The sequence below is a fragment of the Tiliqua scincoides genome, chromosome 8 (genome assembly GCF_035046505.1).
Source record: "Tiliqua scincoides isolate rTilSci1 chromosome 8, rTilSci1.hap2, whole genome shotgun sequence".
NCBI classification, from domain to species: Eukaryota; Metazoa; Chordata; class Lepidosauria; order Squamata; family Scincidae; genus Tiliqua; species Tiliqua scincoides.
In genome coordinates, this window is record NC_089828.1 from 52,764,777 (window position 1) to 52,790,608 (window position 25,832).

The 25,832-nt window shown below is 44.1% G+C and overlaps 1 protein-coding gene across 5 annotated transcripts in view; it reads left to right on the forward strand.

The window, feature by feature from the left end:
• The first annotated feature begins 3,756 nt into the window (after positions 1-3,756).
• VEZF1 (vascular endothelial zinc finger 1) overlaps positions 3,757-25,832 on the forward strand; it is a 31,295-nt gene continuing 9,219 nt past the window's right edge. For 3 of the 5 annotated variants that reach the window (XM_066635742.1, XM_066635745.1, XM_066635746.1), the window contains exons 1-4: positions 3,757-3,926; positions 18,452-19,170; positions 20,381-20,444; positions 23,398-23,581. In XM_066635742.1, the coding sequence (XP_066491839.1) occupies positions 3,894-3,926; positions 18,452-19,170; positions 20,381-20,444; positions 23,398-23,581 (1,000 nt within the window). In that variant the 5' untranslated portion in view covers positions 3,757-3,893. The remainder of the gene's footprint in view (positions 3,927-18,451; positions 19,171-20,380; positions 20,445-23,397; positions 23,582-25,832) is intronic. The other 2 variants (XM_066635744.1, XM_066635747.1) reach the window with 1 other exon arrangement.

Sequence of the window (25,832 nt, forward strand, 5' to 3'; positions counted from 1 at the left end):
GCAAACCTTACGTGCTGCCTTTCACTTCTGCCAGTTTCCCAGATGTTTCCAAAATATGTACAGTGCTTGCTATTTTAACTTAAAGGAGTTGAAATGGTCTCTTTAAAAATGAAAACAAACGTTTGTATGATGCTGAACTCTGCGTTCAGTGCCAACTTACTGTGCTTGTAGAATGGTGAAATACACATGGCACTTAATGTAGCCTCCAGCTAGATTTAGGTGGTTGTATGACTTTTCCAGCTGGAACAATGCAAGCAGAATAATCTCTGCTGCTGCTGCAAGATCTTGTTGGTGCCAAATAGAGGAGCTTGTCTATTCATTTCTTATTTTGGGAACAGAATGTGCTATCTGAAGGCTTGTAAACTTGCTTTGAGGTGACCAGACATGGAAGCAAACTAGATTTTTTGGTGTGCTGAATTTAATGCATTTTAAATACAGCAGTTGATACGCTAGCTAGATGTTTTCTTCTGGGATTATGCCTTTCTGATCATGTATACTCGCAATGTGGCATCTTCAGTGTGTGGCTGCAGCCTTAGTTTAGAATTCTATGCACCGAGCAGGCACAAGTTTTATTAAATACAATGAAACTAACTTCTGAGTAAAAATACAGTAGCATATCTAGGATTGCGCTACATGTTCTGTGATGTGACAGGACAAATCTTATGCATTTATTTTACTGAACTTGGTCCCTAGTCTACCCGTCCATGGCCCAGTAATGTGTTGGTTGCTCAATTTTAATGCTTTCTTAATGTTTAATTGTTAAAATTAATGTTTTAATGGCTTATGATTTTTTTCCTCTTTCCCCCTCATTGTTATGATGCATTGTACACTTATTACAAGCTCTGTAAGCCACCTTGCCCATTTGTTTAGGCATGGGAAAGGTGAGATATGAATTTTTATAATGCATGTGATATAACAATAATAAAAAATTGGAACATCTGGCTAGTTGATATCTCTGTTCCTGGAGATGCCAGAGTCAATGAAAAAGAACTAGAAAAAATGACAAAGTACCCAGACTTGGCCACTGAAATCGCACAACTATGGACTAAACATACCAAAGTGGTCCCCATTGTCATTGGGGCACTTGGAACAATCTAAAAAAGTTTTGTGAATTACTTTAAATGGTAGCTCACTGAAGTAACACCATCAGATCTGCAAAAAAGGCATATCATATATACTGCGCTGATACCTAGTGGTCTCAGGCTTGTGTCAGTTGCACAACACCCGTTAACTGTGTTTCATGTAGTTTTTAATAGTAGTAGTAAATGCATAGGACTGCAGTCTGACTCTGCATCTATGCTCACTTTTCTGTTTTGGTGTGTGCATTTCTGTTCCTGCAAATCATACAAGTAATGTGTGTTCAAAAACACACGCTTAAAAAAAAGCAACACTTATTTAGCTTACAATGTGGATGGTTTGTGTGTGTAAGATCTCAGTGATTCTTAAACCTTTAAAATAGTGGAAAACTAGTTTTTGCACAGTGGGGAGGTCAAGGTAAAGCTGGAGAGAAGCTGAGGGAATCGGTTGTGTTGTGTGTAGGGGTGTGTGTGCACTTTTTTGATAGGGTAGGGCAGTTTCTCCCCATGTAATGTAAAAAAAAAGCTGGAGAGACTCTGAGGGAATCGGGTGTGTGTGTTCTGTGTAGTGGTGTGTGTGTCTCCTTTTGTGTGTTTGCATGCATTTTTTGGTAGGAGTGCACTTTCTCCCCACCTGAGGTAAAAGTTGGAGAGGCTCTGAGGGAATTAGGGTGTATGTGTGTCCCTGTGCTTTTTTTGGTAGAGAGGGCAGTGTTGCCTCCACCTGAGGTAAGAGAAAGCTGGGGAGGGAATCAGGAGTGTGCACTTTTTTGGTAGAGAGGGCAGTTTCTCCTCCACCTGAGGAGTAAATAGGTAGACTCTGAGGGACTCAGGGGTGTGTGTGCACGCGCGTGTGCACTTTTCTGGTAGGGGAGGGCACTTTCTCACCACCTGAGGTAAAAACTGGGCGGGGGTGTGTTTCTATGTGTGTAATATTATAATGCCGTTGTACAAATCAATGGTAAGGCCACACCTGGAGTACTGTCCAGTTCTGGTTGCTACATCTCAAAAAGGACATAGTGGAAATGGAAAAGGTGCAAAAGAGAGCGACTAAGATGATTACGGGGCTGGGGCACCTTCCTTATGAGGAAAGGCTACGCCATTTGAGCCTCTTCAGCTTAGAAAAGAGGCGCCTGAGGGGGGACATGATTGTGACATACAAAATTATGCAGGGGATGGACAGAGTGGATAGAGAGATGCTCTTTACACTCTCACATAACACCAGAACCAGGGGACATCCACTAAAATTGAGTGTTGGGAGGGTTAGGACAGACAAAAGAAAATATTTTTCTACTCAGTGTGTGGTCGGTCTGTGGAACTCCTTGCTGCAGGATGTGGTGTTGGCATCTGGCCTGGATGCCTTTAAAAGGGGATTGGACAAGCTTCTGGAGGAAAAATCCATTACTGGTTACAAGCCATGATGTGTATGTGCAACCTCCTGATTTTAGAAATGGGCTATGTAAGAATGCCAGATGCAAGGGGGGGGGAACCAGGATGAGGTTATGTGTTGTGCTCCCTGGGGCATTTGGTGGGCTGCTGTGAGATACAGGAAGCTGTACTAGATGGGCCTATAGCCTGATCCAGTGGGGCTGTTCTTATATTCTTATGTGTCTGTACACATATAAGAACAGCCCCACTGGATCAGGCTATAGGCCCATCTAGTATTCTGGCATTCTGTACATTCTCCCCTAAATTTTCTGGTAGGGGAGGACACTTCCTCCCCACCTGATGTAAAAGCTGGGGGTGTGTGTTGGGGGGTTGAATCAGGTGTGTGCGTACACTTTTCTGGTAGGGGAAGCTGCTTTCTCCCCACCTGATGTAAAAGCTGGGTGTTTGGGGGGGGGGGAATCAGGGGTGTGTGTCTGTATGTACTTTTCTGGTAAGGGGAGGGCACTTTCTCCCCACCTGATGTAAAAGCTGGAGGCGTGGGGGGGAATCAGCTGTGTGTGTGTGTGTGTACTTCACGGGTGGGGGGCACTTTCTACCCACCCGAGGTAAACGCTGGGGAGACTGAGGAAGTCGTGTGTGCACTTTTCTGGTGGTTCCTCCGCATCCCAACCCCGGCACTGCAGCTGCCTGCAGGAAGGGGATTCCCTCCCGGGTGAGACTATTTTTAGGGGGATTCTCCTTGAGGGCCGCCCCTCTTCCATCGCGGGAGCTGGGAAGGAGGCCCGAGGCGGCGGGGGAGAGCGGAGGGCCGTCCCCGCTGGCCGGCCCCGGCCCTCGCCTCGCTCTCCTCCATCTTCTCGGCCCCCGGCTCTCCCCCTCAGCGCTCGGAGCGCGGACCGTCCCATCCCCGCGCCGTGCGGGGGGCGCGCGCCGCTCTCCTCTCCCCCTCCCCCTCCCGCCGAGCCCCCTCGGTGAGGGTCGCGGAGGGGAAAGGGGTGGGGCCTGCACCCCCCGCGGTCGCCCCTCGGAGCCCTCCAGCCTCCCCCGCGCGCCTCCCCCCGTGGCGGAGATGGTACGGCCCGGGGGTTAGCGGAAGCGCGGCCGCTGTGGCGCTGCCATGTTGAGCCGCCTCCGTCGCCGCCGCCGCAGCAGCCGCCGCTTGTGCTTTGTTGTCGGCTCCATGTAGCTGGGGGCCCGGGGAGGGAGGAGGGAGGGGGGCGGGCGGGCGGGGGAGCAGCAGCAGCAGGAAGGAAGGGAGAGCGGAGGGAGGGAGGGAGGGAGGGAGGAGGGAAGGCGGCGAGGAGCCGCAGCACCAGCCTAGGCCAGGCCGACGGCCTGAGACAGAGACCTTCGTTTTAAATAGAAAGAATATATACTTTTAAGCGGGGCGCTGCCCCTTCCTCGCGCCGCGCCCGCCGCTGCTCAGCCATGGAGGCCAATTGGACCGCCTTCCTCTTCCAGGTGAGGAGATCAAAATATATATATAAATATAAATATATATATATAATGTAGTTTTTGACTTTATGCCCCAACATGTATTTTTATAATATATATGTTATCTTATAGAACGTTTTGATTCCCCCCCCTCTCTCTATATATATATACACACTCACTTTTTCCTCCCCCTCCCCACAGGCGGAGAAAATGGACCCCCCCCACAAAAAGCCCCGAGGTCGTCCCCGCCTCCCCTTTCAAAGGCGACCCCGCTCTCTTGACCCCCCCATCCACAACCAGCCCCCTCTCTTGACCCCCACTCACTCCCCGCCCCCTCCCTCTCTCAAACACGCTCTCTTGACCCCCCCACCCACACAACCTCCCTCCCTCCCTCCCAAGCGCCTCCCCCCGCTCTTTTGACCCCCCACTCACTCTCGGCCCCCCTCCCTCTCTCAAACACGCTCTCTTGACCCCCCCACCCACACAACCAGCTTCACTCCCTCCCACGCGCCCCCCTCGCTCTCTTGACCCCTCACCCACGCAACCAGCCCCCTCCCTCCCCTCCCTCAAACGAGCCCCCCCGCTCTCTTGACCCCCCCACCCACAGAACCAGCCAGCCACCCGCGAGGCCTCGCAGGAGGAGGAGGTTCGCTCTGTCAGGCAAAGGCAGCGCGCGCTCTCTCTTCCCCCCTTTTACCCCCCCTTTTTGGGAGGGAGGGTGGAGAGAGAGAATGTGTATCACTGGGGCTCTCCAACGCTGTGGGAGGCCAGCTAGAGTACTCTTCTCCCCCCCCCAACCCGCTCCTGCTCCCTCTCTCTCTTTCCTGCAGCAGCAAACGTTTTCTTCCTCCTCCTCCTCGGCCACCCCCTGCTCCTTCTTTCTGTCTTCCTCCGGCAGCAACATATTCTTTTTCCTCATCCTCAGCGGGGACCCCCCTGCAGCCCCCGTTGCAAACTCTGCCCCATCTTCTCCCCTCACATCGCCGCTCCTTCTCTTTCCAGCAGCAGCAAAGGTTTTCTTCCTTCTCCCCGCACCTCATCATAAGAAATGGCTAAGCCCTGCACAGCTCCTTCTCTCTCTTTCCAGCAGCTGCAGATATTTTCTTCCTCCTCCCCACTCATCTTCAGTGGCGACTCCCCTACAACCCCGTTGCAAACTCTACTCCCCTCTTCCCCCCACACCCTCCACTCCTTCTCTCCCTCTCTCTAGCAGCAAATATTTTCTTCCTCCTCCCCCTCCTCATCTTCATAAGCACCAGTGACCCCCCCCAACCCTGTTGCAAACTCTACCCCCTGCACAATTCCTACACTTTCCTCCTTCTCCCCCCTCATCATCCTCCACGGTGACCCCCACCCCCTTTTCAAACTCCCCCCCCCCGCAACTGGCTTTAATTTCTTTAATAGGGGAGCAAGTGAAGCAGCCAGTGTGATTTTTGCTGGAAAGGGCAAAAGAAGGAGGTGGAGTGTGTGCGCGTGTCTCATCTTCAGTGCTCTCTGTTCAGGCTGTTTTAATGTTCTCCTCACCTTTCTAGACCTTTTGATTTTTCTGGGTTTTTTAAAAACATGTTTGGGTTCACTCTTCTCTGATCTGCACCATCTTCCCCTCAGACTGCTCTGTGAGGTTCTTTGATTCTTCCACAAGGGGGGAGCCCCTTGTCCTTTTTGGTGTATTTCTTCAAGTTTTAGATTCTTATTCTCTGCTTCCCAAATCCATTCTGCCTGTGCTTGCTCCTCTGTTCCCAATTTCTTTTTTCCCCTTTTGGTATTTCTCAAAGTTCTGCAGTATCTTATTTTCTGCACATTCTACCCATGCTTGCTGCATTTTTTTCTCCATTATTCCTCTTCCCCTTCCTTTCCCAGCTCTTGAGGACTCTTAACTAATCTCCCTCCTTTAACAGATTCTGTATCTTCTCCTTTTACTTTCCCCTCCTGGATTTGCATTTTCCTCTTTCCCTTGTGTTTTACTGAGTCTCGGTTTTTTCCCCTCTCCACTCCAAAATGAGATCCTCTGCACACTCCAACCCTTCTCTCCATCTTGTGTTCTTGCTTATTTCTCTCCCTCCAGTTCTGTTCCTGCTATATTCTTTCCTCCAGTGTTTCTTTCTGACTCAACTATTCCCTCCTCTGTCTTCCTCAATAAGATTCTCTGAACAGCTTACTCCAATCTCCCCCCCCCCATTGGTTCCAATTATTTAATTTGCCAAATAGTTCTGTGGTGTTTGGCCTCATTAAAACTCCTATCTCCCTTTTCTCCCCCCATCTTTTGCATGCTTTTACTTTTTCCTTGAAAATTTTTTAATTGCAGCTGTTCATTTCCTTTACAGCCCTCATCAGTTCTCCTATTAATCCTTAAGGTGCTGTCGGACACCCTTTTGTGTGTGTGCTGTAATAGAGTAATACAGCTGCCCCTTTGGAATTTCTTATGTGGTAGTTGCTGCTTTTTTGTTTGCTTCTTCCTCAGCTTCTTTCCCTCAACTGTCCTTTTTTGTAGAACATGTTCGTTGTTGTACTAATTTCTCATTTCGCATCTCCCTCCTTGCAAATTGATCCTTTTTTCTTTTTTTGCTTTTGGGATTCTCCTTTTGCTGTATTCTGTTTTTCAACTGCACTACTTTTCTGCTACCCCCTCCAGTTCTGTTCTCTTCCACCTTCTGAAACTTTCTTGTCTAGTAGGTTCTGAGCTTTTAGCCCTTCTGTTCTGGCTCCTCTCTACTCCTGTTTTTGTCACTGTTTTTTCCTTCTGAACCCATCAGTATTGTTCCCTCATCTTTAATTGTGCTTTTCTTGTTTTTTCCTCCTTCCCTCATTTTTCAAATCAATTCCTGACTTTTTGCCTTTTCATCTTATTTCTCTACTGGTCTGTTTCCCCAGCTTATCCTCCCTCCAGCTTTCTAAAGATGTCTGTATTTCTTTTTGCAGGCTTCATCATAGATCCCTATCACTTTTGAAATTTGCTACTTTTCCCTTTGTTCTGCTCTCTTATTTAAAAATGCTGTTCTTTACTCCTTTATTTCTTTTCTGTACTTACACAAAGACCTTTTATGTCTCTCTACTTGTCTGTCACTCCACTGAGTTCAAAAAATGACACCAATGTCTAAAAAAATTTAGTTGACTTATTTGCTTGGGAATGAATGCTGAATAAGCCTTAAAAGACTTATTAATATAGTCTTCCTGCACATCCTTCTTAGTGGCACTAGGTTAGGAATCCTTTTACCTGCATATGGAATCAAATGGTGAATTGCTTTGAAAATGTATTAAGTTTTAACAGGAATTGATTGGTTTAATGAGAAAATCCTGGCATTCATTATACAGGGTAGGTGCAGTACATTCAGTTTCCTCACCAGGTTATTAACCTGCAGCCTGATTTCAGAGTACTTGTAAAGAGACTTTTCCAAGGATGTGCTCCTCAAGTTCGGTTTTGAGGGAATTATAAACACTTTTTCTGTTAAGTAACTTTCCCTGTCTCCACCTTAATCATTAAAAAGAAAAGCTTAAAGTTAAACAAATGCAAAGTACAGTACCTGACATTTTTACCACACTATAGTAACTCAAGTTGCTTGGAATCATTATTAAGTATTAATCTTCTATTAGGAATGTAATGTACCAGACCACAAATTTACAAAACAAGTGAGGACTTACATTAAGCAATTTTTTTTAGTTTGAAAAAATATACTAATTGCAATACTGCTTCTACTCCCCTTCCTGTTCCTGAAGGTAAAATAATCCTCTTTGAAAATTGCAATCCTGCGTCACTTGCCTATTCAGTCATCTGTTCTTTTTAAAATACAAAGCATGGCTCCAGTTTGAAAACATGAAGTGAGAGAATAAATCTGAGGCAAATGTACTGCAGTCTCTCTTCTAAAGGAAAATAGTCTCCCAAGTAGAAAGATGAGTCATTCACTAGGTGCCCAAGTCTATGGAAGAAGGATTTGAACATGCTCTTGAAAGCAAAGTCTGTTTTGAGGCCATGGTAACTCATGGTGTTTTGGGGACAACTGTCTTTTAAAAGACAATCTTTGTATGTTAAATAGGAAATGATTATGCAGATAACAACAATAATTGTGCAGTTCAGCCAATGGCTTAATTTCCTTTTGAAATTTGAACAGATTAATCTCCTTATTCAAGCAGCTTCTGTACTGCCTGGGTTAGTAGGCAGTTCTTCCCCCCCACCTTCCTTGTATCATTTCTTATAAAGATTGTTATAAAGATTTCAGGTTTTGAATAATTTATTTACAATTGGTATGCCTGTACCAAATCACAACCAGTTACATTTGTGATTCAGTTGTTCACTTCTGTAGTGAGAGTAAAACTTGCTTGGTCTCTTATGAGGTCAAGAGTTTCCTTTGCTAAATACAAACTGTCCTATAGGTGCTTGGAATGTAGGCCCTGTTAACAATCAACAGTCTTCTAGTCCCATTTCAAAACTAGAAGTGTTCATAGTATGGAAATTGCCTGGCAATATTAAACTTGCTTTGATAGGAAAACTAAGTCTACTGACAAAGAACCTATTTCAGTGGGTTTTTCCTTCCTCAGCTTTTCTAGGTATTGAGAAAATTGCAGAACCTTTCTTACAAGCTACTGTCAGTTATTCAGCTGACTTTAAAATGTTTGGTCTCCTTATACTTCACCAAGCTTTAAACTCTCTCCTAAGAAAATATTGTATGATATTTAAGCAGATCAGAGTAACTTTTGCCTGCACACTAGCTCTGAAATGACGCATATAAATGGTTCTTATATTGCCTAGAAAGTACAAGTTATGTGTTAACATTTAGTGATGATCCATCTAATAGAGCAACCAAGGTATGACTCACTGGTGCTAATTGGTTGCTCTGACATCAAGGCTTCTATGCAAAAAATCTTTGCCTCTGGCAGTGGAAGTTCACAATGCCAAATCATTTCAGTCCTGCTCATGAAAATAAGTATAGTGTTGTAGAAATAGTATTGGGAATAGAAGGCAAACTCAGAGCTGTTGATTTGAACGCTAGGCATAATAACTCCAAGTACCTTATAAAAGGATGCTGTTTCATTCTCCTTTCCTTCATTCATCATACTTCTTGATCCCTTTTTAGAAAGCCTTGAGGTATGGGATCAGTAGGAACCATAAGATGTTTATAGTGGAAAATGTTAATTTTGCTAAAATTGCTAAATCAGCTGAGCTGTCTGGGTTTTGAGGTATAAAATGCAAATGAAACCTCTTAATATCAGAATGTCACATGAATATGGTTCCACATTCTAATTACTTTTTACTTTAGACTCAACATATAATAACCTTGCAGGGCTTAATGGTTCTTAAAGCTAGGATGTCCATAGTATGGGTGACTTGAACCTTGCTGAAAGGATTTGGGTTCTGTTGGATTGGTGTGCCTTGAAATTGTATACCCTTTGTTCTTGGTTTAGCAGTTGGCACTTGTAGTGGGCCAAATCTACCTCATGTTTTTGTCCCCTCAGTTTTACCGCAGTGGAAGAAGGGCATAGAGGAGCAGTGACTGCTTATCATCAACTGGTTCTTTGATGGAGAATGCCTTAACTTAGTTCTTTGCATCCTGTTCATGGCCCTCTAGCAAGAATAATTGCTGGCCAGGGTCTTGGGTGGTTGAATTATATGCCTGTATTTGCAAGGGGTGTATACAGAGGTAACTAGACTGATCACATTTCTCACTGCATGTGGTGATCTCTGGATTTATGAATGTAAATAGTTCGTGTTAAAAGCAAAGCAAAGTTTGTGCTGAAACTTTTTCTGCGTTGACTTACTTTATTGCCCATAAAGAGCTATCAATTTTGGGAATGGTTTGCAATCATTACATTGTCTTGTTTTAGGTGGAAACTTGATGGAAAGTTGAACCTTGTCTTGAGTTCAATCTCTGGTCATTTATCCTCCAATCCCTGTTTCCTGCTATTAAAATGCATGTGGGATTGAAATGCAGACTATGCTTACAAACTTGGGAATCCTCCTGAGTTAATGTTGTGTACAGCAGGTACAGAATAGGGGCTCAACATTGTGTTGCATATCCTGGGTAAGTACTGCTTTTTTTCTAAAGTCCCACTTGCTCTTCTGTCCCACCTGTACTAAGCCATCAGTTTTTAATGTGATGGTCTTAATTGTTATAGCAGAAATGCCACTGCAACTGTTTTCAACAGTGATGTCCCAAAATGTTGCATTGCAGATTTTTAAAGCAAGGGACAAACAGCAGCCAACTTCATAATAACCAAGTCTGTCTCTTCCTAGTCTGTCCTGAATACTAGTTTGTCTTGTAACTGCCAGGCCTTGAGTATAGGCAAGTCCACTGCAAAATGTAGAAAGGTCTTCCTCATTCTCATTGAAGCTAGCTAGAAGAGTTACTTGGTTTTCTGCAAACCCAGCTGTTCTTATGTATATTTTGCATACAAGATGGCATGAGGATGAATGGGGAAACCAAGGAACTAATTCACTGAGGTTACCTGCCTCTGTTCTCAGAGTTTGGTGGGATGCTGTTGGATAGTGGAGACAGGTGAAATTGCTATCACTTGGCAACTCCTTGTCTATGTGGTAGGTTAGTCAGACTCTTCAAGTGGATGTGTTGGTAGATGTTATGTTGCTCAAAGGGTCTGAGTATAGAACTGTGAAACTAGTTCCATGTGTTTGAGCTGAGTTTGGGGTTTGACTTGGTTTTCCTCAAGCAGAATCATGCTGTGCTGCATGACAAACTGCTTTTGAAGGGGGGAGGGTTCTGAAAGCAACCTGGTGCTTTGGAATTTGCTGTTCATAAAAGTCCTGCTGCACCAGGCTAATGCAAGCCCCCTGAGTGAGTCTAAGCGGCCCTTGGGAACTTGTCCTGGGTTTGTTGACTGTGCTGTTTTCAGGAGCACAAACACTTATGAAAGACTTTGTTTATACACTCATATTTGATACCATGTTTGCTGCTTCTAGATATGAGATGAGAATAACATTTGGTGGCTGTTTACAACTTTGCTTCTTCCCAAATTTTGCTGTTAGAAGACTTTATTAGAGCTTTTTGGATGTCTTCAGTTTAAGAATATTTCACTTGGGAATGCTATGTATAACTTTTTTCAAAATAAAGTCACCATCAGGTGAATTTCGTAGCATTCCGGTTCTGCCTCGTTCTCATTATAAGAAAGCAAACAAAATAAAGTGCAATCAACACAAAGGAAATTTTTTAGATGGTGTGTGTGTTGCCAAAAGTAATTTAGTTATGCTGCCAACACTTGGTTTAAGGCAGTGGTTCTCACACATTTAGCACCAGGATCCACTTTTTAGAATGAGAATCTGTCGAGACCCACCAGAAGTGATATCATGACCAAACATGACATCAAGCAGGAAGATTTTTTGCAATCCTTCCCACACTTACCCAGGAGCAAGTTCCATTTATTATCATTGTTAAAAGAATATACATAGTAGCTTGTTAAATGTACAGTTCTGTAACATTTCCCCAAATGCAGTCACATACCATGGTAGCACCAAGTCTAATAAAAATAAAATATTGAAATGAATGGGAACCCACCTGAATTAGCTCATGACCCACCTAGTGGGTCCTGACCCACAGGTTGAGGAACACTGGTTTAAGGGAACCTAAATTGGTTGTAAACTATGATATAGGAGGTAGAACAAACTCAAGTAGTGGGTGATGCAGGCAAACTATTGAGTGACTCATGAACATGTGTAGTTCTCTGCCTGCAGTCATTGAGGAGCAGCTCATCCTCTGGCATGCTAAGGCCCAAATCCTAACCAACTTTCCTGCACTGACATAAGCTGTGCCAATGGGGCATGTGCTGCATCCTGCAGTTGGGTGGCATTCACAAAGTTCTCCTCAAGGCAAGGGAATGTTTTATTCCCTTGAGGAATAGCACTGAGGTAAGGACAGTGCAGCTTTTTATTCCCTTACCTTGGAGCTGCACTGCCCTTACCTCAGTGCTGGAAAGTTGGTTAGGAGTGTGCCACAGTATGTTTCAGGAAGTTTGTATTTTCTGCCGTGTCTTTTTGGTCTTGGATCTGCTTATGGTTCAAGTACTTGAATGTATAAAGGGGGCACATAAAACTATACAGGATACAGTATTCCCTTGGTTTATTAAGATCTTATATAGTTGCTATGGAAAATACTTGCGTTTAGATGTTTCCAGGGTATGACAAGAAAAATTTAAGTTTCTGGGTGGTGCTTCTAAATCGTTTGGACAACCAGGTACATGAGAGTTTGTCCCTGCAGTTTTCAAAAATGGGGAGCAGTCACCACCCGTCCATCACTAGTCTTTGCTTTTCTGTCCTATATCACAGAAAGTACTCACTTTACATGTAGTCGGTGACATAGACATCTGGATATGAGTTTTGTGGTTTTATTTTGTGTTAATGTTTTTATCTTCTATTTATTGCACCTTGTGTTTCATTCCTCTTTTTGCATTTTACACCACTGTTTTTCTCAGTTGTATGCTGTGTTGAGTGTTCCATTTATTTCAAGGGAAAGCCAGGATATAAAATTAAATATACCCCTTACGTAGACGTGATTGAAAATGTGAGAATGTTCCCTGTTATCCAGACTTAACAACTCTTATAACTTCTAATGCTCCAAATTGAAAAAGTCATTCAACTGTCATCTCTTCTTCTGTTCCATGGAGCCCCATCTACAAAAGCAACATTTGGTGCATCAAATTGGTCTATCCCTCTCTTCTCCACCATCTTTCAATCCAACATCTTGGCTTTTTCAACTCCTTCTGCATGTACACCTTGCGACTGGTAGGCTCATAGCCCTTGTCTTAGGAGTCCAACACCTTGAATTATGCCTTCTGAACATCACTAGATGCCCCATATTTGCTGATTTAAACATTTTCCCTAGGAGCTGCTGATGGACTAAGAGGCACTTCTTACTTTCACCTGTCTTTAGCTGCCTGGAATGCCTTAGTCATTTTGTTACTAAATATATATAAATTTCAGAAGGCATGAGTTCCAAATACAGGTTCCTTATGTTTAGTTACAGCACTGGCAAGCTATGGCAAGTATCTGTTGGAATAAACTGTCTTCATTCTTAGTGGCTGCAAGCAGGTCCATGGATGACTTTCAACCGCAGCCTCTGTTCAGCAGCAGCCTCAGTGGGGGAGAGGGGCTGGTGTCAACAGTTGCATTACTGCCCCCTCCAGATATCCACAACCTGGTAGGGTAGACTGGGCCTTATAATTTTATTTAACTGTAGTTAGCCAAATAGGCTGTCATTAAGATAGAGATCATGCAATAGGTTGAGCTGTACATGGCATACACCCAGTCATTAGCAGCAAGAATTGCTCCCCTCAGGGAATTAAAAAAATGATTTGCTGTAACGTACGCCTTGTTGCGTCCATCTGAGATGAACGCCTGTGTTTGGATAGCAAGTGGCTTATCTTCCTATCGGGAAATTGCTGTGGCTGAGATTATATAACTCTAGTGTATGTCACCTTTGTTCTTATGTTGAGGATTTGCTCTTGTGTTTATGGGGAGAAAGAAGTGTAGTTTAAGACAGTGGAGTGTTCACAAAGGTTTTTTGGAGAGGACGTAGCTAATTTTAACTTGGCCAACAGGCTGCTTCCAGTAATCCAGTGGTCTTCAATCTTTTTCATGCCACGATCCCAATATATAAATGAAGTATGAGACTGGGGACCCCACTGTCAAACTGCCCCTCTCCTAGGACCCTATCCGCCCACCCCATCACCTCCCACTCCTTTCCCCCTTAATGCCCTCCCAGCATTGTTCACTGTAACCAAATATTCTTATTAGGGAGCAGAAAATGTTACAATGAAGCCTGGCACTAATGAAAGATATTTTAGTACAGTTGCTAAGAACCTGAGCAGGATTGTAACACAATCTCCTGGCACCTGAAGCCAGATGTCTCCCACTTTACCTGGTGGTACTCCAGTGGTCAACCTTTTCATTTTTGTAAGTTGGCACAACCCCACAACTGAGGCTTTGCAACCCCATTGGCATCCTAACCCAAGGTTGAAGAGCATTGCAGTAATCCATTTGTATATGAGTTTATGAAAATGGAAGCATTTGGTGCATTGGTAGACAACCAGGCCTCTCTAAAATTCAGCTTATCCTCCTTTAGTGATCTGCTGGAAGATGTTAATACAGGAAAACAGTAGGTATGTTCTAGGTGTACACATAATTTGCTCAAGGCAATGATGAGGCCTAATAGACATGGGGTCTACAAATTGTGCTCTAGAATGTGCCCCCAGAACCCACTAAACCAGGGGTGTCAAACTCATTTAATACAGAGGGCTGAAAAGCATTCATGATGCCAGCTGAGGGCTGGAAGTGATGTCATTATGCAGGAAGTGATGTCATTAAATAGGTCATAACCAAGAACAAGCACTTTTTCTCACTTAGGAACTCATTAGCAGCAAATGACAAGAGAAAATACACAAATCTTTATTAGATTTCAAGATACAGGACAGCCCAATCTTTATGTGGGCTGCCCTTGCAGGAGTGACACCTCAGCAGCTGAGAGCCTGAGGGCCAGATTAAAAAGCTTCCACAGGCCGCATCTGGCCTCAGGGCCTTATGTTTGACACCCCTGCTCTAAATCAAGGAACTCCATAGATGTTGAAATTGTATTATGCATTCCTGGACATCATTGGTCTCTGTGATTGCATACAAACACCTGCATTCTTTTACAGGGGCTTGTGTACTCTCACAACAAGGACCTTGAGGAAGATTCTCTTGCTTGCTTGACTACTGTACTCATTCAGTTTTGTTTCAGCATCTGTTTGGCTTGACCTGGAGATACAAATTAACCTCTATTGAAAACCTTTCCTCATCTCGGTGGCTTGAGATACCACTCCTAGTTGGCAGTCCACAGAGATGGTCTTGAGCATGGTTGAACACAGGGCACAAATGGACAGGGTTTGGTGGTTTTCCTTGCCAGCATCAGTCTGTCTGGTGAGCATGTGGAGAAAAGTCTTCCCCTTCCAGTTTCCCAGCTAGAAATAGGGGGTGAGGATTGGCACAGCTCAGCTGTGGGGAAGATCTCAAACAACCCAGCTGGAAAGAAAGGCTGCCCATTCTGGTTTTGTTACTTGGAGCCCCTTTGCCACTTGTTGCTAAAATGAACCCCAAGCTTTCCTGTGCCTGCGAGTTGGGAGGTGGGGCTCTGCCACTGCACTGGGCTTCAGAGGTTGCCTGTAGCCCAGTAGAACTTCTGGGAATATCTGTTTCTGTCTTCGGGGTGTGGGGATCAGCTGTCCCTGACCTTTTGTGGAGGTGCAGTGTGGAGTAGGGGATTAAAACTGCAACCTTGTGAACATCCATTTGAGAGTAAGCAATATTGAATATTGTGGAGTTTGGTTCCAATAAACATGCATAAAATTAAATTTAAAGGAAGGAACAATGTCCTGGCACGCAAACTTTGGCTTGGCTTCTACAACTTGTGGAATTCCAAGTACAGGTGAAGACTTAATGCAGGGCTTGACAAATTCTGGGTACCAGGTCACCATGATGTCTAGAAAATTCACTTGTTGAAACTCAAAACCACAGAGGCATACTTCATTCTACTTGCTCATGTGTTCGTATTTTTTAATCAGGATAACTTGAAAAGTATAACTAATGGCTGTGTCTGCTCTGACTTGGGGGAACTGAGAGTTCACACAGTATTAATGATAGGGACCTGCCTTTTTGACAAATACCACAAGTTAGTCTGCGGTACATGTGTACTGCTCAGGTTCTGCCCTATGCCTTGATGTGGGTTTGCCCCAGTCTCTGGCTCCACTAGTAATAAGCATAAGCAGAAGTTGATGTCTGATTCTTCAGTTCTTCCAGCTCTATCCAGATGATGTCTTCAGGATTTTCAGTCAGGAAGCTCAAAATAGACAACATAAAGTAGTGCGTACAATAAATCACCAATTAAACAGCAGTCTCCGTTAGCCAGCAGGATGGTCCTAATTCTTTAAAATTAGTTTTAAAACCCTTCTTGAACTGTTCACCTGTTTTCTAAAAACAAAGTCATGAACTCTGGACTTCTCTAGGGAGGGGATTCTATTAAAGGTGTGTTGCAACCTGCTGGCTGTGTATAAAAATGATTTTTGCTTAAAACAAGTTTCTTGCTCTTCTCATTAACAATAAAATCTCACTGCACACTTGGGCACCAAAGCATAACTACTGAGAGTCCTGTCTAAAGTTAATAGTTTAGAATTGTTTTGTTCAACAATCTTCTGTCCTGCCTTCCTTCTACCTGTGGAGAGCCTCAAATGATTTACAGTCTGGGCAACAGTATAGGTAAAAACAATAAGCATAATACAAATAAATCAACTGGACCCATATAAAACAGTGAGAAGTGGTAGCTTTTTGTATTCTTCCAAATGCTTGGACCAGCTGAAGGGGCTCTCCTTCATGCTCTATCTACCTGGGTGTGTGTGTAACTTGCAACATTTCCCTTACTGATCAATGTGTTGCTCAAGAGTCCATGTTTTAAAAACTCTCACCAGACTCTTATGTGTACCCAGCTATCATATACAATACATTATTTGTACCATGTGGGCCTAGCTTCCTTTCTAGTGAAGACATTCATTTGTATGTTTTCCTCATGATGTTAAAGACAACAGGTTAGTTGTCACTTTTTAAGAGTTTGGGAACTTATGAGATCTGGCTGTTAACAGAAGGCAGTTTTATGCCCAACTCAAATGGCAGTTTTGAGGCAGCTGTTTGAACATTTGTAATGCAGGGTGGCCTAGTTTCTGAGCCACGAAATTCCTACCCTATTTACCTACCTAACCTTCTACTGGCTACTGTCTATGTCCTGCAAGTACAGGACATCTGAAAAAACCATAAACACTTCTATTAACTCGAATTCATAAACACATTGTAGAAAACCTGCAATGCTTAAACCTCTAAGGCAGGGCTTTTCAGACTGGGGTGTCACAACGCTCCAGCCCATGGGCCCTGGCCTCTGCCGCCTTAAAGGGGGGGGCAGCCAGGAGGCAAGGAGGCAGCAGCGTGATCCCCAGGACCACGCTGCTCAGGGAGGCTGCAGGGGCTTGGGTACACTTACCCGAGCCTCCTGCAGCCTCCTGGGGGTGTGCGGAGCCCTGTGTGACCTTCTACAGGGCTCCCTGCAGCTTTGAAAGCAAAAGTGGAACAGTCGTGCCCTGCCTCCATTAAAGTGGAAGCAGAGCACGATCGTGTCACTTCTGAAGCATTGGGGAGCCCTGCAGAAGGTCACGCAGGACTCCCCACACCCCCAAGAGGCTGCAGGAGGCTTGGGTAAGTGTACCCAAGCCCCTGCAGCTCTCCTGAGTGGTGTGATCCTGGGGATCTCACTGCTCTCTTCCCTCTGTCTCTGCTGCCGCCCCCGCAAGTACTTAGAGCGTCTCAAACTCTCCCCAAGAGTTTGAAAACCGATGCTGTAAGGGGTGTCCAAACATTTTGGCAGGAGGGCCACATCATCGCTCTGACACTGTGTCAGGGGCTGGGAAAGAGAGAATTAATTTAAAATTTAAAGTAAATTTACATAAATGAATATATTAGATATGGAACTTGTATGAATGAATGAAGGTCTTGGAATAGCTCAAGTCAAAGCACAAAGCAAGACCGGCCTTTCCTTCACTACCACTGCTGCATCACAGACATGAAACAGCAAGTAGTAGAGGGAGTCTTCATCCCACAGCTCAGGTGGGAGGTTGAACAGTTGTCATGCTGAGAGCAGTTGCGTTGGGCCAGCATGGGCTCCAGCAAGTCTCCAGAGGGCTACAGGCTCTTTGGGAACTGGGGGCTCCCTGAGGGCCTGATTGGGAGCCTCCGAGGGCCACAAGTGGCCCCCGGGCCGGGGTTTGTGCACCCCTGCTCTAAGGGAAGCAAATGAAAAGATATGTGGAATCATCCCAGCACACATGTTGGTGGATGTCAGCAGATGTCTTAGTCAACAAGGTCTGCAGTGTATTAGATGCCAATGGGGAACATTTGAGCATTTGGTCTAATTCATTAACTAATTAACTAACTGGGTCAAGCAACAGCTTCTGTGTACTGTATATGTGTGAATTACAGCATAATACTACTTACACTATAAAGTGTGTGTACATTCTCTTGTGATGCCCTGTATGTTGCTCATACCTTGACTACCCTCCATCTTTTGTTTCCCAAACCTATTTGAGTGGGGAAGGGCTATCAGTTGGTGGCTGAGCATCTGCTTTGCATTGAGAAGGTTCCAGTCTCAATCTCTGGCAGCAGCTCAAGGTAGGGCTGGGAGATACCACTGTGTGAAACTGTTTAAAACACCTTCCTGTAAACTAGATTTAAACCTGGAACCTGTTTGTAGAATGTTGGGCATTAAAATACATTCACATTTGCAATCACCATTCTCATTGTCTAATTTTTTTATCAGTGTGCATAACTTTGAATGTTTAATGACCCTTTAGATTTCTAGGGACTAGGTGTCTTTTAGGGACTAGTAGGTCTTCTCTACTCAAGGAAGTATACTTCATATCAAAATAAATTGTACCAGTTAAGCCACATATTAAATCTACGTTTTCAGCAAACTTGCATCCCTGCCTGTTAGCAAAGTTAAACATGCATTTTAAGTTTTAGTTTGAATGTTCTTTGGTTTTAGGCACATGAAGCATCACATCATCAACAACAAGCAGCGCAGAACAGCTTGCTGCCTCTCCTAAGCTCTGCTGTTGAACCCCCTGACCAGAAGCCGATTTTACCCCTACCAATAACTCAAAAACCTCAACCTGCTCCAGAAACGCTAAAAGATGCCATTGTTGGGATTAAAAAGGAGAAACCGAAAACCTCCTTTGTCTGCACATACTGTAGCAAGGCCTTCAGGGACAGCTACCATTTGAGGCGCCATGAGTCCTGCCACACAGGGATCAAGTTAGTGTCGCGGCCAAAGAAAGCCCCTGCCACAATGGTACCCCTAATTTCAACTATTGCTGGAGACAACAGCAGGACGTCTCTGGTTTCCACCATTGCAGGCATCCTGTCAACGGTTACTACGTCTTCCTCCGCTGCCAACCCAGGCAGCAGTGCTGGTACCACAGCCATGCCAGTGACACAAACAGTGAAGAAGCCCAGCAAGCCAGTCAAGAAGAACCATGCTTGCGAGATGTGTGGCAAGGCCTTCCGTGATGTCTACCACCTCAACCGGCACAAGCTCTCCCATTCGGATGAGAAGCCTTTCGAGTGTCCAATCTGCAACCAGCGTTTTAAAAGGAAGGACCGCATGACCTATCACGTGAGGTCTCATGAGGGTGGCATCACCAAACCCTACACCTGTGGTGTTTGTGGAAAAGGCTTTTCGAGGTACCATGTAGAAAATCCCAGGCGAGCTCAAGTATTGGATTTTCATTCCGTGTTCGCGAGGGGTTTGGGTGGGTGAGGGGAAGGAAAAACGAAGAAAGCAGAAGCTAGGAGGGTCTGTGATTGTGGGGACAAGGTAGGAGATGTTTCTGTGTTAAAAACATAGGTGTTAACGCTTCTGAATCTAAAATCAGTTTTTTCTAGAGACAGGAGACACTATAATAAATTAGTAATTCATTTACTGTTGGAGGTCGTCATGTCAGTCATGCTACGGAATATATCTCTTCAATCCAACTAGATCAGTCTTCCATTTATTTTATATCATAATTTTTATACAAAATCTGTTGCAAGCAAGTTATAAACAGGAAAGGAACTTTTAAAAAAGCCCCAGACATACCACTTTCTGTTGTAAAAGAGAAAAGAACAAATATAATTGAAGCCTTCCAATTTAACTGTAGAACAGCAAAGAGTTCATTGCTAGTCAAATTTTTGTCTGTTCTGCAGTAATGTTTTATTGGAAAATAATATTCTGTTGGAATATATTCTCCAATCAGCCAATTTGGAAGCAGTTCCTTCTCCCAAATCTTAACATTACCGGTCCTCATCTGGTTTTGAAGGTGAATTTTTCTAATACCCTATGCAAATTTTTGCTGCAGCCAGTAGGTTTCAGAGTATTTGAATGAAAGGAGTATTCTGCTAGTGTGAAGGATCCTTTCGCAAGCAAAAAGATCTTTGAATGAGCAGAACTCTCCTTCCATTTCTGGGTGAATTTCTGTAAATGGAAGTGATGCTCTGAATGTAACACAATAAAACGATCACTTTCAATCACTTTAACACAATGTCTTTCAGAGAACACAGTAAAATAATTTTTGGATCTATTGGTAGTACACATTGCTTTTTATGCCTAAAATAACTACCTGAGCAACTTTAAGTAAATGGCAAGTAGACCTTCCCCTTTGAGAGAGAATTTAAACCATGGAGAAAGCTAAGCAGAAGTCTTCAGGGCAGTCTTATAAACGGCCACTGATGACATACTGCATTTTTGTAAGTTGTACAAATAAGATAAAAGTGAATGCTTAAGCACTATTTAGTGAATTGTAGAGGTGTTTCATTTTGGGAGGCAGGGTATTTTTTTATTGGTCCTTTGGGAAAATGTTTGATTGAAAAGATTATCAATATTGTGGTATTTGTAACACTTTCTTTTGGGTCTCTACTCTTTTTTTTTCTTTCGCAGGCCTGATCACTTAAGCTGTCATGTCAAACATGTTCACTCCACAGAGAGGCCCTTCAAATGCCAAGTAAGGATTTTTGTTTATCAGCTGCTTGTTAGAGTTTATAGTCAACTAAACCTTCTCAGACTAGGTTTTGGACTTGTCTATGGCTGCCTTGAATTGGAAAGATCAGGGCTTGCCCTGTGGACTAAACTGCCTATGGAAAAGTTTCCAAGAGGTTAATGTTAGTACCCCATCTTGTGTAGAGCAAGTCTAGTTCTGTATTGGCCAGCATTTACAGGACAACAGGACCGGAGCCTTTTCTAGGGTAGATGAAAAGGCTTGGAATATAAAGGGGCAGCCCCCCTACTTTTTCCTACGGTAGCAGGAATAGCTTTGAGTCAAAGCTCCATAACTTTTTGTGGTCTGTCAAAATGAGTTTCCATGTTCTCACCTTAACCTGGGGTGGGGGATGATATTCTTTGTGATATCACTCTGAGGTGTTTGCATGAGGTTGAGGATCTAATGCTGTGTTCTGACAGCTTCAAACTCAGAGTGGGTGGGGATGTGTTATACTGTGTTGGGGAGAACTGTTTGCTGCCCAAAGCAAATCTGTAGGTCCTTGTCCTTGCAGTTACTATGCCTTTCTGTATGCCAACTCTACATTCTAGAGTTGGTTTAGGGACTGGAATGTACTAAGTGTGTGCTCTCTTCTGGGCTAATGTACAAGTTGCAGGTGTTCCACCTGATTGCATTAATATGCCAAATCATTGAAGAGTGGTCGGTTTGGCTGACTACCTTCCACTCTTTCCAAGGGAGGTCAGAAAATATTCTCCATCCTGAGTTAGAGAAGAGACTGTATATAGGCCTATTTCAAATTTACATTGAAACTTTTGTAAGAAATCATTAGCAACTTTGAACCATGCAGTACACTGACCAAAACTGATTTTATTCTTCACATTGAAAACCAGCTGCAGTGGTGAAAACTGAGTAGGAGCTAAAGACAGACCTATGAATAAACTGATTGCTAGTAAGAATTGCTTTCAGTTGACAGTGGGAAAGTTTTTAGTAAACTGAAGAGTGGGTTCTCCTTTCACATCCTCAGTGTGCCCAAAATGGACTATGGGCATGTGTAGGTACCTGGTGATTCATTTTTTTGGACTACTAATTTATTTAGTAAAGCAGAACTTAAAGGCATGCAAAATAACTTGGGTGATTTGAATAATTAACTTGATTCTTCTGTTTAGCTTCATCCATGCATGCCCGTGCTTGTTCCAGGTGACTCAGTATGGCCAGCAAGTGCTTTGACTCAAAAGGAATTAATCATAATGCTTTGTGTTCTGTGTGTTTTGTCTGATTTCCCTTGTTTAAATTGAACGATGACCAGGAGTGTTAGCCTGAAATCTGTACAAAGGATCACCTCTGTGTGGGCATGCATTTAGCATTTATAAGTCTGCTGTCAACTTGGTATGCAGAATGTTAAGTATTAAAAAAAAATCCAGGTTTTTTTCCCCTAGAGCAGGGGTGTCCAAAGTTTTTGGCAGGAGGGCCACATCATCTCTCTGACACTGTCGGGGGCCAGGGAAAAAAAGATGAACATATGAATGAATGAAGGTCTTGCAATAGCTCAAGACCTATAAGCAAGGCTTATAGCCTTACAGCTAAACACAAAGCAAGGCTGGCCTTTCCTTTGCTGCTGCTACTGCATCACAGACATGAAACGGCAAGCAGTGGAGGGAGCCCTCATCCCACAGCTCATGCGAGAGGTCAAACAGTTGCCCTCACGCTGAGAGCAGTTGCATTGGGCCAGTACGGGCTCCAACAAATCTCCGGAGGGCCAGAGGCTCATTGGAGACTAGGGACACCCTGAGGGCCACATTGACAGTCTTCAAGGGCCGCAAGTAGCCCCAGGGCCGGGGTTTGGGCACCCTGGGCGTAGAGTGTGATTTAGCTGAGAGAACGATTCGACCTTTAGATTATGGATGCATCAGTTTAGAGAGGGTTGGCATGATAGGTAAGGGGTAATCTCGGTATGTGTGTCAAATAATTGCAACTGCCTCATAATTACACTGCACAGCCAGTTCACCCAGCTGCAAAAATGTGTTTGGTTGAGAAAATTGAGGGGGCTTACCAGATGTTTACACCAGCAGTAGTGGTACAAGTTGCAGAGGTTGCTAGGCTAGATACATACCACTTGAGACTGCATGACTGAACTTTCCTCTGCTAGAAAAGTAGGATGTGAGGCAGAAGGGGTCAACCCTCGCCTTCTTGACCTGCTGATTTCCTATGTGGGAGAACACACAACGTCCACCTCCAGTGTTAAGTGGTGTTTTTACATAATTTGGGAACAGTTGTATCTTCACTACTGGGGGTAATGTGGCTAACATCATCCCTCAAGACTTTTTGGTTTCCATGTTGGGGCCATGTTTCATGGTGTGAGGAAGAGCTTTTAAGCATGCAGTCCCTTCCCTCCCCTATCTCCAACCATCTGAAATAGTACAGTCCAGACCCAGGATGGTGATTGAACCATTTTCAACAAGTTCTCAGTGGTTTACCTAGCAAAAAAGAATGAGTTCTAGATGGGCTTGCTAGACACCAGCAACCATCGTTAGTAGACACTATACTGGGATGGATTGAAACAGTTGCTAAGAGATGCTACTTTAAAACGTGCTTCTTGCCCTGTTAGTGGCTGCCTCATTGTTCAGTACTTTTCATGTGAATGAGACCTCCCACTTTACCACATACTGGCTTGGCTGCCATTATTCCTGCAGGAGTAACCGTTTTGGTTGGGATATATATATATATAACAGGAGTCTTAGTTATGTCCTCCTGTGAAGAGAAACTGGTGTGCTTTAATTGCACAAGCACTTGGTATGCTGTGGAGCAAGGGTTTCAAACTGAATCCCATTATGTTGATGTGGGCTGCTTTGTGGTGTGACTTAAGGACTTATGTGAGCTTCTTAATGTAAGTAAATAGAAGCACTTGGTATGCTGTGGAGCAAGACAGTCTGCCTTCAGCCTTCTCTTGCCTTCCATGTAGACATGTACAGCTGCCTTTGCCACCAAAGACAGGCTGCGGACACACATGGTGCGCCATGAAGGAAAGGTGTCGTGTAATATCTGTGGTAAACTTCTGAGTGCAGCATATATTACCAGCCACTTAAAGACTCATGGGCAGAGCCAAAGTATCAACTGTAATACCTGTAAGCAAGGCATCAATAAAAGTAAGTGACTGCTTATTTCTTTATCAGCGTCTTTCACCTCTTGCATGTATATCAGGTCTAGTGTGTGTGGTATATTTAACATTTACAGTAAATGACATGATTTGTATAGTGAGAACTTTTTTACCAAATAGCCCAGGGAAGATGAGAGTCCCTGTTTTGACCAAGAGGGCTTCACAAATTTTTGCCTCACAGATAACTGTCTGAAAACTTGCCAGTCCTTGAGTGTGGAATACAAGGCCTTATCCAGAGCCCTTTGAAGTTGGTGGAAGGCACTTCATTGATTTCAGCAGGCTTTGAATTGCTCTTTCAGTTGTCCTGGCATGCCAGAGCCAAAGATTAAACAAGTGTATTTTTTTAAAAAGCATTCATTCTGATGTGTGTTTTGGACAGGCAGGAGAATCTTGAGTTATTCCAGCTGAAATGCCCAGTCATGTTTAGCAGTGGAAGTAATGAAGAAACTGCCACTTTCCAAATGCTTATTTAAGGCTGGAATTTGAGGCAGAGCTTGAAGATGTTAGGTGCCCAGCAGCTTTCTTCAGATGTCCACTACTTACAAAAGCCTTTTCTGTTTCTTCAGTTCTTCGTTCAGAAGCTCAAAGGTGCTTTGTTTTGAGCAGGCAACCTAGGAACCTGTATGGATGCAGTTGCATTGCTCACAAGGTAGTTCAGCCATAAGGCCAGTTTAACCCCTTGCCTCAGGTGCCATGGCTGGAGGAAACAGCAAGTTGAAAGGAGATGCTCTGTGCCCACCTATTGTGTCTCCTACCTTTGCCTGGTTGTTGCGTTCTCTTATTCAGTTGGACACTGCAAGAGGGGAGGACGGGGAGGGGTTTCAGCCCTTGCTCCTTCTTCATTGCTTCTTGTCTTAAAGTGGCCAGTGGAAAGAGTGCTGGGGAGCAGAGAGGTTCTGTTTCCAAGATTCTCCTGGCCAAGCTACAATAAACAGTGGTGGAGCAGGAGGAATAACAAAGATGGCAAGGTGTACATTGGTGTGGCTAGAAGGCATGTTTGCATGTGCTGTCAGAGGGCAGCAGAATTTGGGAGTTTAGGCAGTGGATTAGCTTCAGCTACTCCTGATTGATTATCATGGGTATATCACAGGGTTGATTTGGCTTGCTGTCTCAGTCTACAGAACTGAAGCATGGGTTTGTAACATAGCCACGGGACAATCACACGTGGTCACTGGTGGCATGACACAGAACACTGCCTGATGCTGCCTTGGGTTCATGGTTTCTGCACAATTATAAAAAAGTAGCCACTTACCCAGCCCCTCATGCAGTTTCTTTAGTGGCAGAAGTGCAGGACTTCTGGTTTGATTTAAAGGGTTTGAAGGAATGAAGAAGCTCCTTTGTTCATATGGTGCCTGTAAATCAAACTGGAAGTCCTGCACTTGTGTTTGAAGAAACTGTGCCTGGAGCAAGGTAAGGAGGTGGGTAATCCACTATCTGCTAGTTTTTCACAGGTGGAAAGCTGTTCAGTCTAGGTTGCATCCATGGCAGACTGGAGGGAGGTGGGGTACCACAAACCTGCCACCTTCTTGCCCCCTGCAGTCTGCCACCAATGAAACCTGCATCACTTCACCTAATGGATGGACTGGCCCACATATGGCAAAAATGATTCGTGCCTGAGCAGCTAGGCAGAGAAGCATGGCAGAAGTTGGTTTCTGTCTTTGGGCCACAAATGAAATCTGATCTACACATGGAGTGGAATGATGTGGTAGAACTGAGCTCTTAGAACAACTGTACCACTGCAGATACGGGTAACATTATTAGGTGCCCATCTGTGTGTTTAAAAAAGGAATCCCTGCAAACAGAAAGCTAGCACCTCAAGGAGTAGGCTTGAGTAGAATCTTTTTTTGCTGGTGTTAATGCTCTGCTTGCACAAATTGGGGAGCATTCAAAAATGGCATCCTGCACCTGTGGTGGTCCAAATTCACTTAATTGCCTCATTCTTCCACATGTAGACCCAACCACAGAGGCACAGGCATGTGTGGGCGAGCTAGCAAAAATACTGTCAGCTAGTATATTTTATAAACTTCTATGGTTGCCCAAACACAGAATGCAAGATTAAAAAGTTACAGCCCACAAGATTGAAGCAAAAGTGTTTGTTCAGATATCAGGAAACAGGAATCCATGTAGTGGAAGAAGCATTTCCTTATCTTTCTATCCCCCTAATGCTTACCTTGTCATAGGGCTAAGTGTGGTTTGGTTAGGTGTAAGTTATTGCATTGAATACTGGAATATATCCTTTG